General features: G+C 40.6%; 1 protein-coding gene across 3 annotated transcripts in view; it reads left to right on the top strand.

Moving 5' to 3' along the window:
- Nucleotides 1-15,845, top strand: part of LOC101788077 (E3 SUMO-protein ligase RanBP2) — a 56,546-nt gene that overhangs the window by 35,030 nt on the left and 5,671 nt on the right. For 2 of the 3 annotated variants that reach the window (XM_063229715.1, XM_063229714.1), the window contains exons 20-25: nt 554-5,354; nt 6,240-6,317; nt 8,405-8,575; nt 9,112-9,204; nt 9,482-9,660; nt 15,450-15,630. In XM_063229715.1, the coding sequence (XP_063085785.1) occupies nt 554-5,354; nt 6,240-6,317; nt 8,405-8,575; nt 9,112-9,204; nt 9,482-9,660; nt 15,450-15,630 (5,503 nt within the window). The remainder of the gene's footprint in view (nt 1-553; nt 5,355-6,239; nt 6,318-8,404; nt 8,576-9,111; nt 9,205-9,481; nt 9,661-15,449; nt 15,631-15,845) is intronic. The other variant, XM_063229716.1, reaches the window with a different exon arrangement.

The raw sequence follows: 15,845 nt of genomic DNA, 5'->3' as shown, positions 1-15,845 counted from the left end.
AGGCCAATGCCATTGCATAGCTCTGAATTAAGGTATCACCGCTGTAGTGGGAAGTGAGGGGACATTTGGACCCTTGCTGTTTTGCTTAACCTGACCATGGGCAAGTTTCTTACCTTTTGTTCCTCATATGTAGAATGAAGATAATATTGATACCTTAATTGATAGAGTTCTTGAGGGTGTTCAAGTGAGATAATGTGTTGAGAACAGTACCTTTGGCACATTATAAATGCTCATGATAATAAGTCTTCCTTATCATTACTGTTTTTAACATCATTCAGTAAACTATAAGTATGAAGAAGGTAATTGCTTTTTGTAGATGTAGACTTTTAAGATGCTGTGAGAGTTAATTTTCATTGTATGCCAGGCACGTATCATATGCGAGTAGCTTTGTATGTAGTAAGGTTGCCTTTTCTTCATCAGTGGATATGTCTGTACCATGGTGATAGGCTTTTTACCTCATAATGCTCGTGTGTAAGGTTTGTGAGAATTAGGTCTGTCGAGTTCTCTATAGTCTTACAGACAGTCTACAACATGTTTTAACTTTTTCTTTTAGGGTCCAGTTTATGGCATGAATAGGCTTCCACCGCAACAGCATATTTATGCCTACTCTCAGCAGATGCACACACCACCGGTGCAAAACTCGTCCGCATGTATGTTCTCTCAGGAGGTGTACGGTCCTCCGCTGCGTTTTGAGTCTCCTGCAACAGGAATTCTATCACCCAGGGGTGATGATTACTTTAATTACAATGTTCAGCAGACAAGCACAAATCCACCTTTGCCAGAACCAGGATATTTTACAAAACCTCCAGTTGGAGCTCATGCATCAAGATCTGTGGAGTCTAAGGTTATAGAATTTGGAAAATCAAATTTTGTTCAGTCTATGCCTGGTGAAGGAGTAAGGTCATCTTTGACAACACCCGCTCATACTACACAGCCAACTCCTTTTAAATTTAACTCAAATTTCAAATCAAATGATGGTGACTTCACATTTTCTTCACCGCAGGTTGTGACACACCCTCCTTCTACAGCTTACAATAATAGTGAAAGCCTTTTGGGTCTCCTAACTTCAGATAAACCTTTGCAGAGAGATGGCTATAGTGGACCAAAACCAGTCCCTGGTCAAACCATTGGTCCTCGAAGTACATTTAGTTTTGGCAGCAAAAATGTGTCTGGAATCTCATTTACAGAAAATATGGGGCCAAGTCAGCAAAAGAATCCTGGTTTTCACCGAAGTGATGATATGTTTACTTTTCACGGGCCTGGAAAATCTGTATTTGGAACACCTGCTCCAGAGCTGGCAAGTAAGAATCATGAAGCAGATGGAGGAAGTGCCCATGGGGATGATGATGACGATGGCCCTCACTTTGAGCCTGTGGTACCTCTTCCTGATAAGATTGAAGTGAAAACGGGTGAGGAAGATGAAGAAGAATTCTTCTGTAATCGTGCAAAATTGTTCCGTTTTGATGGAGAATGCAAAGAATGGAAGGAACGTGGGGTTGGCAATGTGAAAATACTAAGGCATAAAACATCTGGTAAAATTCGTCTTCTAATGAGACGAGAGCAAGTATTGAAAATCTGTGCTAATCATTACATCAGTCCAGATATGAAGCTGACACCAAATGCAGGATCAGACCGATCTTTTGTATGGCATGCCCTTGATTATGCAGATGAGTTGCCAAAACCAGAGCAACTAGCTATTAGGTTTAAAACTCCTGATGAAGCAGCACTTTTTAAGTGCAAGTTTGAAGAGGCCCAAAATATTTTAAAAGCAGCAGGAACAAATATAGCTGTAGCACCAAACCAGACCACCAGAATTGTAAAAGAACCCACAAGTCATGACAACAAGGATGTTTCCAAGTCTGATGCTGCAAATATGAATTTTGAATTTCAGGCTCCAAAGAAAGAAGGATCTTGGTGGCATTGCAGCAGCTGCTCATTAAAGAATGCTGCCAATGCTAAGAAATGTGTATCATGCCAAAACCTAAACCCTAATAGTAAAGAGCTCCGAGTCCCGCCATTAGTGGAAACTGGTTCTCTTCCCAAAACCAGTCTAGAAAATATTCAAGACAGATTTACATTGATGACTCCAAAGAAAGAAGGTCACTGGGATTGCAGTATTTGTTCAATAAGAAATGAACCTACTGTATCTAAGTGCATTGCATGCCAGAATACAAAATCTCCTAACAAAAGTGCATCTTCATTTGTGCAGACTTCTTTTAAATTTGGCCAGGGAGATCTTCCTAAGTCTGTCAACAGTGATTTCAGATCTGTGTTTTCTGCAAAGGAAGGACAGTGGGATTGTAGTGTGTGCTTGGTGCGAAATGAAGGAAGTGCTACAAAATGTGTTGCCTGTAAGAACCCAAGAAAACAGAGTCTGCCCACTACTTCTGTGTCAGCACCTGGCTCTTTTAAGTTTGGTACTTCAGAGATAAGTAAAATTCCAAAGAGTGGATTTGGGGACATGTTTGCTAAGAAGGAAGGCCAGTGGGATTGCAGCTCATGCTTAGTGCGGAATGAAGCAAATGCTGTGAAGTGCGTGGCTTGTCAGAATCCAGCTAAGCCAAGTCCATCTACTTCTGTTGCTCCAGCTCCTGCCTCTTTCATGTTTGGCTCCTCAGAGATAAGCAAGGCTCCAAAGAATGGGTTTGAGGGAGTGTTCACCAAGAAGGAAGGACAGTGGGATTGCAGTGAGTGCTTTGTACGAAACGAAGCCAGTGCTACTCATTGTGTTGCTTGTCAGAACCCAAGCAAACAGGGTCTGCCTCCTCCTGCCATTCCAGTGCCTGCCTCTTCAGACAAAGCCAAGACTCCCAAAAATGGATTTGAAGGAGTGTTTGCCAAAAAAGAAGGAGAAGAAGATTGTAGTGTTTGCCTGGTACAAAGTGAGAGTTCTTCCACAGAATGTGTGGCTTGTGATGCTTATAAACCTACTCATAAACCCACAGCAGAGGCTCCTTCAACTTTCACAGAAAACTCAAAGCTCAGTGAGTCTTCTGGAAATCAGGTGGGAACAGGGTTTAAAAGTAACTTTCCGGAAAAAACTTTTAAATTTGGCATTACAGAGCAAGGATTTAAGTTTGGGCATGTGGATCAAGAAAATACTCCTTCATTTACATTTCAAGGTTCTTCTAATACAGAGTTTAAGTCAGTAAAAGAAGGGTTTAGTTTTTCCATTCCTGTGTCTGCTGATGGTTTTAAGTTTGGCATTCAAGAACAAGGGAGTCAAGAGAAGAGTGACAAGCACTTTGAAAATGACCCTGGTTCCCAGGCTCAGGATGTTACTAGTAAGAAGAATGGGAGTGGTGTAATTTTTGGGCAAACAAGTGGCACTTTTACCTTCGCAGATCTTGCAAAATCAACTTCAGGAGAAGGATTTCAGTTTGGAAAGAAAGACCCTAATTTCAAGGGATTTTCAGGTGCTGGAGAAAAGTTATTCTCATCACAGAATAATAAAACGTCTGAGAAGGCCGGCACCTGTGCTGATTTGGAGAAAGATGATGACACCTACAAGACTGAGGACAGTGATGATATCCATTTTGAGCCCGTTGTGCAGATGCCTGAGAAGGTAGAGCTGGTGACGGGAGAGGAAGACGAAAAGGTTCTGTATTCACAGCGGGTGAAGTTATTCAGGTTTGATGCTGAGATTAGTCAGTGGAAAGAAAGAGGTTTGGGGAACCTAAAAATTCTCAAAAATGAAGTCAATGGCAAACTGAGGATGCTGATGAGAAGAGAACAAGTTCTGAAAGTGTGTGCCAATCACTGGATAACGACCACCATGAACCTCAAGCCCCTTTCTGGCTCAGACAGAGCATGGATGTGGCTGGCTAGTGACTTCTCCGATGGTGATGCCAAGCTGGAGCAACTGGCAGCAAAATTCAAAACACCAGAACTGGCTGAGGAGTTCAAGCAGAAGTTTGAGGAATGTCAGCGACTTCTTTTAGACATTCCTCTGCAAACTCCCCATAAACTTGTAGATACTGGCAGAGCCGCCAAGTTGATACAGAGAGCTGAGGAAATGAAGAGTGGACTGAAAGATTTCAAGACATTTTTAACAAATGATCAAACAAAGGTTGTGGATGAGGAGGGCAGTGGCCCAGCTGCTGGTGCTGTCAGTGCTGCAGACACCGGGGTCAGGCGTAGCCCTGAGAACCAGGGTCCCTCGCTGGAGTGGGACAACTATGACCTGCGGGAAGAGGCTCTGGATGACAGTGTCAGCAGCAGCTCTGTTCATGCCTCACCACTGGCCAACAGCCCAGTGAGGAAGAACCTCTTTCGCTTTGGGGAGTCTACCACTGGGTTCAACTTCAGTTTTAAATCTGCGCTGAGCCCATCTAAATCTCCTGCCAAGTTGAACCAGAGTGGGACTTCAGTGGGCACTGATGAAGAATCAGATGTGACTCAGGAAGAGGAGAGAGATGGGCAGTACTTTGAGCCTGTTGTACCCTTACCTGATCTAGTTGAAGTGTCCAGCGGGGAGGAGAATGAACAAGTTGTTTTTAGCCACAGAGCAAAACTCTATAGATATGATAAAGATGTCGGCCAATGGAAAGAGAGGGGCATTGGTGACATAAAGATCTTACAGAATTATGATAATAAGCAGGTTCGCATAGTGATGAGAAGAGACCAGGTGTTGAAACTCTGTGCCAATCATAGGATAACTCCAGACATGACTCTGCAAACCATGAAAGGGACTGAAAGAGTTTGGGTGTGGACTGCATGTGATTTTGCAGATGGTGAAAGAAAAGTAGAGCATTTAGCTGTGCGTTTTAAACTACAAGATGTTGCAGACTCATTTAAGAAAATTTTTGATGAGGCAAAAGCAGCCCAAGAAAAAGATTGTTTGATAACGCCTCATGTTTCTCGTTCAAGCACACCCAGAGAGTCACCTTGTGGCAAAATTGCCGTAGCTGTGTTAGAGGAAACCACAAGAGAGAGGACAGATGTGATTCCAGGTAATAATGATGCAGTAGATGCAGCTTCTGAGGGTGGAGAGGCACCCGGTACATCTGAAACCACAACAAAAGCAGTGGTTTCACCCCCAAAGTTTGTATTTGGTTCAGAGTCTGTTAAGAGCATTTTTAGTAGTGAAAAATCAAAACCATTCACATTTGGCAACAGTTCCGCCACTGGGTCTTTGTTTGGATTTAGTTTTAATGCACATTTGAAAAATAGCAACCAAGAGACTACTTCAGAGGTACAGATTGGACCTGAAAGACAAGTGGAGCATGGCGAGTGTGAGCCCTCACAGGACACTGACTGCAGACAGCCTTCAAATGGTGGAGTCAAGAGTCTCTTCACTTCCTTTCCAAAGGAAGAGTCTCCAGCTAATTATACATTTAAAACACCAGCAAAGGGTAAGTGTGCCATCTTTTTTAAATCAGACTTTATTGGTACATTTTATATGCAATGATCACATTTCATCATAAGAGAATTTGTCCCTGGACATGATATAACTTGATCCTTTTTCCCCTGACCCCCTACCCTCCCTTCAACCCCTCCTCTCCTTGTCATTTACAAAAGCGTTATGTCCATTTTTCATGCATCATCTTGACAGTTAAGTACAATCTCTGTGTTTTAATGTTCATCTTAATGTAGGATACTAATGTATTAGGCAGAGTTGGAGCATTAATTCTCCTTTGTGAACACTCCAAAAATGAGCAGACCTTTGTCTCCCTAAATAATTTTACCTGCAGAATTCAAACAGTAACAGATTGTCACTAAGTTAGTTAAGAGATTTTATAACTAGAAGATACTTTCATCATGTATACGCAAGCAAAAAGAACCAAGTTTAGTGTAAATATGGATAGAAATAGTGAGTACTAGTATGAGTCTTTTGGAACATGGTACTGGGGATAGAATCCAAGAGTCACTGAGCTACATCTCCAGTCCTTTTTATTTTTTTTTTTTTTTGAGGCAAGATCTTGCTAAATTGCCCAGTCTTAGCCTCCTGAGTAGCAGAGATTTTAGGTATATGTCACGACACCCAGTTTGAGCCTTTTAAGAAAGTGTTCATTCTTCTTGGTTATTGATATCTTGTTATTCACAGTATGTGGTGGTAGTGAGATGTTTGCTGATTGTATGGGTTAATCTTGCTACTATTTATTAAATGAGCAAAGCATGAAGGTAGTGATACATATAAGAAACTATATTGGTATAAATTGAGGGACTCTGGTTTTTCATATTTTAAATCATACTCATTTTGTTTCTCAAGATGTTTAAAAATACTCTTTGTTTTGTAGGATTTAATTTTAGCCTTTTTAAATCTAATCCAATGGCCTTTTGGACCGGGACCCCTTCCTCCCAGCCTGAGAGCACAGGTACAGTTAGTGCTCTCCGAGTGTGCTGACGCAGCTGTAGTCTCTAGCAGAGTAACCATGGCTGTGTGAAATTCAGTGCTTAACACTACAGTGTGCATGGTAAAGAATGCCATTAAAAAAAAATACCTTCTGACTGGCAGTGTCACACCTTTTAATGCTGCATTTTAAACTTACCTGGATGTTAGCGGTTTTCTCATTGCCTTCTTTTTTTTGCTACATTATTGTACTGTGTTGCTCTATTGTCAGCACTATTTAGTGAAGATTAGTGTTTTGTCCATCCTTTGTCTTTAGCCACTGATGCCCACCAGCATTCAAGTGTGGTGGCAGCAGCATATATACAACTTATGTCCCTTTAGGAATTTATTTTTATTTGTATATGGCATAGGAAAATACTGTATTTGAAAGTGGGCTCGTGTTTGAACAGCCACTATTATGTCATGTATCACATATGTAGCACAGATGATTGGTAGAAGTAAGTGTTGCTACTGGATTGGAACAATAGGAAGGTGGGGTCTGTTAGGAAGGTGGGGTCTGTTGGAGACAAAACTTCAAGGGCAGAGCTGGCAAGTGGATGCTCACCATCACTGTCCAGTAATACACCCTGAGCACAGATAAGTGCAGTGACAGATCGCCAGTCTGTGTTTCTGGGACCTTCATTCCTGAAGCATGCCAGGTGTAATGAGCTAAGGCTCTTAGAATCTCTAATGCTTCTAGGAAAGTGAATATATACTGTTCTTGTGTACAGTCTCAGTGGGCCCTTGCCTAAGAATCCCTGGCCTAAGAGCAGACTTACCAACATGCTGTAGAAAGACAGAAACTTACTGTTCAAATTCAATTATAATTCTACAGATCTTGTAGTGAAGACATGAGACAGAAGGAAAGTAAAGTCTAGCAAGGCAGCTTTTACTCAATGCCTCTTTACCAGCTAATGGCAGAACTAGAACAAAAATATGTATTTTATAGTGCTAGGAAATTGGCACTTTTTTTTTTGTCTTTTTCCTTTTTATCGGTACCGGGGATCGAACTCACGACTGCCTGCTTGCAAGGCAGGTGCTTATGCTGCTGAGCTAAATCCCTAGCCCCAGCATTTGTTTTTTAATAGAGAGGAGCCTGTTTACATTGCATAAAAGGTTATGTATAGCATCGTCTCCCAGTGGAAGTGAGATCTGATCTGGGTATATCATTTTATATTTTCTGGTAGCTTGCTCATGAAAATAAAATCTAAAAAGAAATGGTTGCTGTAAAAAACAAGAATGGAAATCGGTGCTGATAGTGTGTTTTATTTGTCATATGCAAAATATAATGTTCACATACATTAACATATAAAAAAACTAGTAAAATATTTCATGTCTTTTTTTCCAATCCCAAGTCTTTAGAATTCATTGTGTATGGTATATTTACACTGCAGAATGTTTCTCTTGCAATAGTGTGGGTAGATGAAATACTTTAGGATAGACTTGCTATATTCCTTTAATCAAGGAATTAGTTCCTTTCTAGACCACAACATTGCATGTACTATTCATTTTCTGTCCTTGAGGTTTTGCCCATTCATTGGTGAAGAGTAGAGAGGAATGTTTTCATGAATAGGAATTTTCTTAGATTCCTTTGTCATAGGATGATAATTTTTATTTAATTTTATCTAGCAACATGGTTGGAAATATGCAAAACTGAATGTACCTCCAATTACCTGCCATTGTTGGTATCTCCTAACTTAGGAACTAATCAAGTATGGCCCTAGGTTAGTTGCAAATGTATGCTAATATAATTTCTTTAAGGATTTTTTTTTCAGTTGTAAGTGCATGGATATTTCTTGTTGGATTGTTTCAGATGAAAAGCTAGTAAGTAAAATAATTTTTAAGTTTTAAAAAGATTCTTTCTTAAGAGTTTTGTGGGTAGAATAATAAGTCAGGCTTTTGATTCTAATTCATCATTATCAGAGCTCATGGCCTCACCAGAGCATGTGTGTTGTTATCATTGTGCCATCATAACCTGTAGAAACAAGTGCCCATGGCCTTGGATTTTCAGTTAGACTATTGATGTATGCTTCACACTTCGTCCTTATCAGATTGTTTTTGACTTTGTTACAGCAGAGGAAAAGCAAACAGCTGAAGCTACTGCCTCAGATGACGAGATTGTTGTTGTGTATGAATTGACCCCCACTGCTGAGCAAAGAGCTTTGGCAGCCAAGCTTCAGCTTCCGCCCACCTTCTTCTGCTACAAGAGTAAACCAGATTACGTTAGTGAAGATGAGGAAGATGGTAAATTCTTTGAGATTTAAAAGCATTTTGTTCCTGTTTTTCACAGTAATTGGACTATGGTTTAGTTAGTAAGACCTCTCAAAGAGATACCTTACAGGTAGACATTTATTTAAGTGTACATATAAATAGTCATTCACTATGATGATCAGAAGAATGACATTCTTTACCCAAGCATTTTTAGGATAATTGTCATATACTAGGCAGGTGTTTTGAGGGAATCAAAAATAATCGTTTTCTAAAAGTCGTGGAGGTTTAGGGGAGAGGCAAAAGACAGGCTTCTGATGATGCAGAACTTTGCATGCTGTAGTGGGTATTTACATGCTCTGTGGAATCAGTTGGGCAGTGGTGTAGGGGAATGGTCTGGGGCCAGGCATGAGGGTACGTGAGCCGAGGCCCTCACGGAGGGGACTGCTGGGCTTGGGTGGGCTGGGCAGGGCTCTATGTGGACAGGGACGAAGAATCCAGACATGATCTTGGGCCAGTGGCTAAATTTGATTAGACATCCTTATTTCTAATATTATCAATTGTACTTTAAGATGAAGATTTTGAAACGGCTGTCAAGAAACTAAATGGGAAACTCTATCTGGATGATTCAGAAAAATGTAGCCCATTGGAAGAAAATCTACCAGGTATGTTAGGTTTAAATGGCAGTGTACAATGTTTTAAATAAATCTATTAAAAGAAACCATATGGTTTGATCTTTTCTGTCATTGATTTTATTTATGTAATGCATTCATGATAACTGAAAGAAAATATGTAAAACAAATACTGGTCTTTTTGTGATCCTGGTCTCCATGATCAGGCTGTTATCAGGGCTGTTATCAGGGTCTGTGGAGTGTGCTGAGGACTTAGGCAGTTAGAAATCATCTGATTTCCTCTTTTGCTTATGTTGTATGGGTTTTTCAGATAATGAGAAAGAGTGTGTTATTGTTTGGGAAAAGAAACCAACAGTTGAAGAGAAGGCAAAAGCAGACACATTAAAGCTTCCACCGACTTTTTTTTGTGGAGTCTGCAGTGATACAGAGGAAGACAATGGAAATGGGGAAAACTTTGAGGCTGAGCTCCAGAAGGCACAGGAAGCCCAGGTGAGACTGCCACCCTTGTTTCTGCTGGCATGCTTTCATGATGGTAATGGTTGTTACGTGTCATGACTAGCAGGTAGAGAAGATGCCCAGGTAAACACGATGCTTCACATAGCTAATGGATTGCATTTCCCCAGATGGAGCTGCAGATTTAAGACAACCCCAGTCGGGGGAGCAGAGAAAATGGCAACTTGATAAGGGGATGAATGGAGAGCCTCTGCGGGGAAGGCAGCTCTGATGCTAGAATTTGACAGCATGGAGAGGGCCAGACAATTGGAGGATGATTTTTATTAAGCCAGGAGGAAACCGAAGGGAAAAATAAAAGTAGGAAGAGGAAGGAAAAGTGTGGGTGGAGGGTTGTAGCCCTATGCACTCACTGAGACCCCTTCCGTGTTGTGCTGGGCGCACCCTGGAGTCTGCTGGGCGCACCCTGGAGTAGGTCGATCCAAGATCGCACTGAAGCCGCAGCTGCCAATAATGGGAGTCAATGAGTCCCAGGCCCTGGCACAGTCTAAAGTGGAGCCAAGGGAGAGAGCTTTATTGGCTCTCGATGAGTACTGGAAATTGGGTCCCGGGGTCCGCACCGGAGGAGGCCACGGAGAGGACCATGTGCCTGGCACCAAAGCCAGGTGCCGTGCCGCGCAGTTTTCTGAAAGGCAGGATGCTGACTTAGACGTAGAAAAACCACATCAAGCTAGAATCTACCTCTGCAGAGGAAGGAAAAAACGCGAGTGTAGGGCTGGAGCCCTGTGCACTCACTGAGACTGTGCTGTACTGGGAGTGCTGTGGAGTCAGGCGATCCAAGGTCGAGCTGAAGCCACGGCCACCGATAACGGGAATTGTTGAATCCCGAGCCCTTGGTGGGAGGATGCAGTGTGGCTTGGAGTCAAGAGGAGAAGCTGCATTGATTCCCAGTGAGTGCTGGGGATTGGGGTCCTGTGGCTGCTGTCGCTGGCTGGAGGACATCTTGGAGTTGGGCAGAGCCACGGCGGCATCAGTCAGCCGCTCTTGGCGCAGAGAGGATAGGTGGGCTCTGCTGGGGCTGAGCTAGCCTCTGGTAGGGACCCAATAGCCAAGGACAAAAAGGTCATGACTCAGTGATGTCCACAAGGTACAACATAAGTTCCTGAAGGAAATTTCGGGTCGACTGGCTCAGAGGCTAGAGGCTAACCTGCATCCTTGCCTGTACCTCAGATAACAGTAAATTAGGACAGGCAGCAAAACTCTAGTCAGCAAGCTTTGGAAAGACTGTAAGCAATTCGGAGAGGGCCAGAGACCCCCAGGACACACATGTCTGAAAGAAACCAGAAACATGGTAAGAGATAGAAATAAAAAAACTCTTCAGTTGCTGACCCTGGGAAAATAAGCTCAGGAGAGATAAATACAGAAGAGAAGCAGTGCAGTAATCATGCAATATTAGACACAACGTCAGCACTCATAAAGAAATACCTTCGTGACCTCATAGATGAATTTAAAACTGTACTTCTGACCCAATTGAGGCAAGACATAAAACGATTAAAGAAATGATAAGCCCCTCCCAAGAGAGCACAGATGGAAGAACGGAGGAACTCAGAAAAGGAAGAGAAAGCTTTCATGAAGAATATAAACGAAATCTAGAATATATGAAACAGATCCAAAGAGATTACCAGGAAACTAAAAAAAAACTCCATTGAAAGCTGGCAAAATGCCTTGACAGAAACTAAAGTTAGCCTTTCGAAACTTGAAGAGAGATTTATGATGTGTGATCATGAAAGAAAAGATCTCTTAAACATAATAAGGAACCAGGAAGAAACAATTCAAAGGCTAGAAGATGACAAGAGGATTTATAACTTAAGAATAAAAAAATGTAAACGAAGAAGCAGGAATAACCACAAATGAACTACAAAGAATATTCACAGATACACTTAAGAAAAACTTACCAAGCATAGGAAAAAGAAATGATATCCAGATAAATGAGGCATACATAACTCCAGCCACCTACAACCAAAACAGATCTATACCCAGACATATAATAATCGAGATTCCAGAAATCCCCCACAGGAACAGAATATTAAAAGTGGCCAGAGAAAAGAAGCAGATCACCTACAAAGGACAAATCATCAAAATTAATGACAGACTTATCAACACAAACTCTCAAATTGAGAAGAGCCTGAGGGGAAATAGTCAAAGCCCTGAAAGAAAATAACTTCCAACCAAGGCTCATGTATCCGGCAAAACTCTCTCCCAAAATTAATGGAGAAGGGGCTGGGGATTTAGCTCAGCGGCATAAGCGCCTGCCTTGCAAGCAGACAGTCGTGAGTTTGATCCCCGTTACTGATAAAAAAGGAAAAAGACCAAAAAAAAAATGAAGAAGCAAGATATTTCAAAGACAACGAGGAGCTGTGGGAGTTTATGCCACCAACCCAACCCTACAAAAAATAATGAAGGACATTCCAGAGAGAGAGAGAGGAAGAAATACCAAGATTCCAGCAACAGAGAGGCCTCAATGAATGGGGCAGACAGTGGAATGAAGGAGTAAAGTGGACAAATAATAGCAGAAGAATAGAATAGCAGAGATGAGGTAGAGATGGCAAGCTATAATTTTTAATATAGATAGCCTTGAAATACTAACAAAAAAGAAACAGTAGATTAGGAGGCAGGATCCATCGAGAGACTCTGAATAGAAAATACACTCAACCTGAAAGAGGGTTAATAAACTGAAAGTCAAAGATGAGAAAACAATGCTATATGTGACAGAAAATCAGAGAGAAATAGGGACAACTCGTCCAGCAGCTGCAGATAGGTTGGAAAGTTATACTTAAGTTCAGTGTAGAACTACACAGCTGGAAGGGAGGACAACCTTATGACTTTAGTAAGCAAAGGAGTACAGATCAAGATTAAGCTCAGGGGTAAAAAGGTTCAGCAACACTCAGATAGGTAACAGGTTGACCCCCTAGTCTAAAAACTATAGGAGCTAGTGGGACTCAAAATATACAAAGCATCCTAAGAAGGGGAAAGATGAGGAAATGCCTAAAAAAGGAAGGCAGAGGACATTGTTATAAGTGTGTCAGAATTTAAAAGCCACAGTAGTCTTATCGCTGTGTTTAGTTTGATTATATTTTGTTCCAGTCTGTGTACTCATGAGATTTGGGGGCACAGACAGCTGACCCAAAAATAACAGGTTATACCACGGTAACTATCCTTAGTTTTCTATTAACTTAAACTGAAACTCTGTATTACTTACATTGTCTTACTATGACTGATTTTATTTGAAGCTGGTTTGTTAGACCGCTGTTTTGCCTTGACTGATTTTATTCGAATTTGGTATGCTTGATGTATCAAGTCTAAGAGTAGAGACAACTACTCTGAAGATGACAAGATGTAAAAGATATGTATTCCAATTTTTTTTTAACTGCTTTCAAGTCCTACAATGTCTCCAAAGATGTGTTTTTAAAAAAATAGCTATGCAAAGCTATGCTTAACTATATAATGCCTGATGATATGGACAATTCTATTGAAAATAACAAGAGAATGCATAGGAACTACTGTAGATTACCTAATACTGTGGTCTTATATGTCTTTGCCATTTCATGTTTTTCCAGGAATTTGTTTTGTTGTCTTGTTTTGATCTGTTTTTCCCTAAAATACAGAAAGGATAGATGTAGAGATTCACACATGGGAAGAATTTCTAAACTATTTACGGGAACAGATTATATAATACAAGATGTAATGAACAGATACTCTAAAGAAGAAAAGACACTAAGAAACCCAATGCTAATTCTGTAGCATTAAGATATAAAATCTAGCAGTACTATTATTCACTTTTCAGAGTGATATTAGTGTAGTCTCTTAAGTTCAATTTCAGCATACATAAAGATAAAGGCAGCTACTTTGAAGACAATGAGACATTATGGTAGTCATTATTGACATCCTCAAAATCTGGTCTCGAAGACCTAAAAAGCTTTCATCGTCCTATAATGATTTGATTAGTTCTATAATATGCAATATGTATTTAATGTGTGTGAAGATGGAGACAATTTATGAACTGTTTTGTTCTGTTTTGACATGTTTAATCTCACCCTCTTTAAGGTAAAAACAAGTGTGTAGGACTGATAACCATATTACTAAGTTCTTGATGGATCATTGAGCAGAACTGTTTGCAGTGTCCTTATTTGAATATCACTTTGTATGCTTTAATTTTGTAACTTGAACAACTATTTCTAAGATAACAATATGTAACTTATCAACTAGTGATTTCTTACTGTTTATTTTTCTGAAATTCTGTATTATTTCTACCCTTTTTTTCTGTTTTTTTTTTTTTTTCTCTTTAAATTAAAAAAAAAAAAGACAACCCCAGTCAAAACTAACCCGCCCACCCCTCCCTCCTTCCTTTTTCTTTCTTTTTGGTTTTTTGGTTTTGGTTGTTGTTTTGGGTAGTGTTTCGTCTTCTTTTGTTTTTTGAGACAGGATCTTGCTATATATAGTTCAGGCTAGCCTTGAACTCACTATGTAGCCAGCCTGGCCTCAAACTCATGGCACTCCCCCAGCCTCAGCCTCCCACGTGCCAAGATTATAAGCACACACCACCACACCCTACTAACCAGGATTCTGTGTAGGTAGAAAGAAGCTCTTTGTATGGAATGTTAAAGTTATATATTGCCCCATATACCATCACCCACAGTTCAGAGAATATTGTCAAATATTGTGATCATAAATCTGTGAGTGACAATGATTTTTTTCAGTGTTTAGAAAACCAGCATTGCAAACCAGGGATAAATCTCCCTTGGTTATGGTATATTATAATTTGTATTTGCATTTGGGATCAATTTGCATACATTTTGTCACAACTTATGAATTTGAATGCATCGATATTAGACTGTAGTTTTGTGGTATCATCTTTGCCTCTTATAGAAGAGTTAATGGTGACATCACAATTGGATTGGGAAACATTTCCTGTGTTGCTATTTGAGCAGTATTATCTCAGGTTGGAGCCATCTGTCCTTAATGATTGGTAGCTGATGGAACTATATGAATCTGAAGTTCTCTTAAGAATTTCAAAATACAATGCCCAAGGTTGATGTGGTACATAGTCCCTCTTGTACATTTACTACTGTGTAAATCCAGACTTTCATGAGAGTGAGGCTGGCCAGGTGCTGTGGACTGGTATGAGCCTGTACTGCTAGAGTGATGGATGCAGATACCTGCCTGGGTAGCTGTGCAGACCTGGTGACCTGAGCTGAGCACCTAAGAGTAAGGCATTTTCTGTCATCCCCATGGCTTTCTGTCTCTTCTGGCTGCCTATAACTGAAATGAACTTGTTCATTGTTTACCTTCCTTTTAGGGCCTCATCATGCCTTATAGTCACCCTGTATTGGTGGTCATGAATCTTTTAGTGATAAGAGCCCAAACTACAACCCAAAACCCACTTACTTATCAAAAAGTGGTAACACACCAAGTAAACCTGAATACTGACGTTTTAGTTTAGAAAAAACAATTCATACATAAAATTTTTGTTTTAAAAGAAAAATAACAGGACCAGAGATTTAGCTCAGCAGTATAAGTACTTGCCTTGCAAGTGTGAAGTCATGAGTTTGATCCCCAGTACCAAAAAAAATAAAAACAACACATGTGCCATAGGTTTTCAATGCCCTGTATGTTTCAGTCCAGTCATGATAGACTGGGAAATGATAGAGTGAAATATAATTTGTCATCTGCAAGTCCACACCCTTCAGAAAATGGTGTTTTCTGAAGTAAGGGTATGTCCTCCTCTTTGTCAGTATGTTACAGTTTAGTATCTTGTCACTTCTTTGTAGATGTCCCAAAAGGAGGCTGTAACCAGTTCAGCTGATGCTGTATGTTCAGCTGTAACCACCATGACTAAACTAGATCCTGTCACCAAAGCCACCTCTTTGTTACCGGTGTCCTCTGGAACTGTGGACAAGCCTGTGGATTTGTCTGCTAGAACAGAAACTGACACAGAATCTTCAAGCCAAGGTAAAAGTTGCTCTGCGTATTTTCAGACACAGCTGTAAGTTTGAAAAGATAGACCTGAAAATAAATTTTTTTAAAAAAATTTTTATCGGTACCAGGGATCGAACTCATGACCGCCTGCTTGCAAGGCTGGTACTTATGCTGCTGAGCTAAATCCCCAGCCCCTGAAAATAAATTTTTAAAGGTATAGCGTAAAGACTCACTTGAAAACAAGACAA

This window comes from Cavia porcellus, unplaced genomic scaffold (assembly GCF_034190915.1).
Source record: "Cavia porcellus strain 051 isolate PalLab524CR breed Dunkin Hartley unplaced genomic scaffold, mCavPor4.1 scaffold_18, whole genome shotgun sequence".
Taxonomy (NCBI): Eukaryota; Metazoa; Chordata; class Mammalia; order Rodentia; family Caviidae; genus Cavia; species Cavia porcellus.
This window is presented reverse-complemented; position numbering and strand designations above follow the sequence as displayed.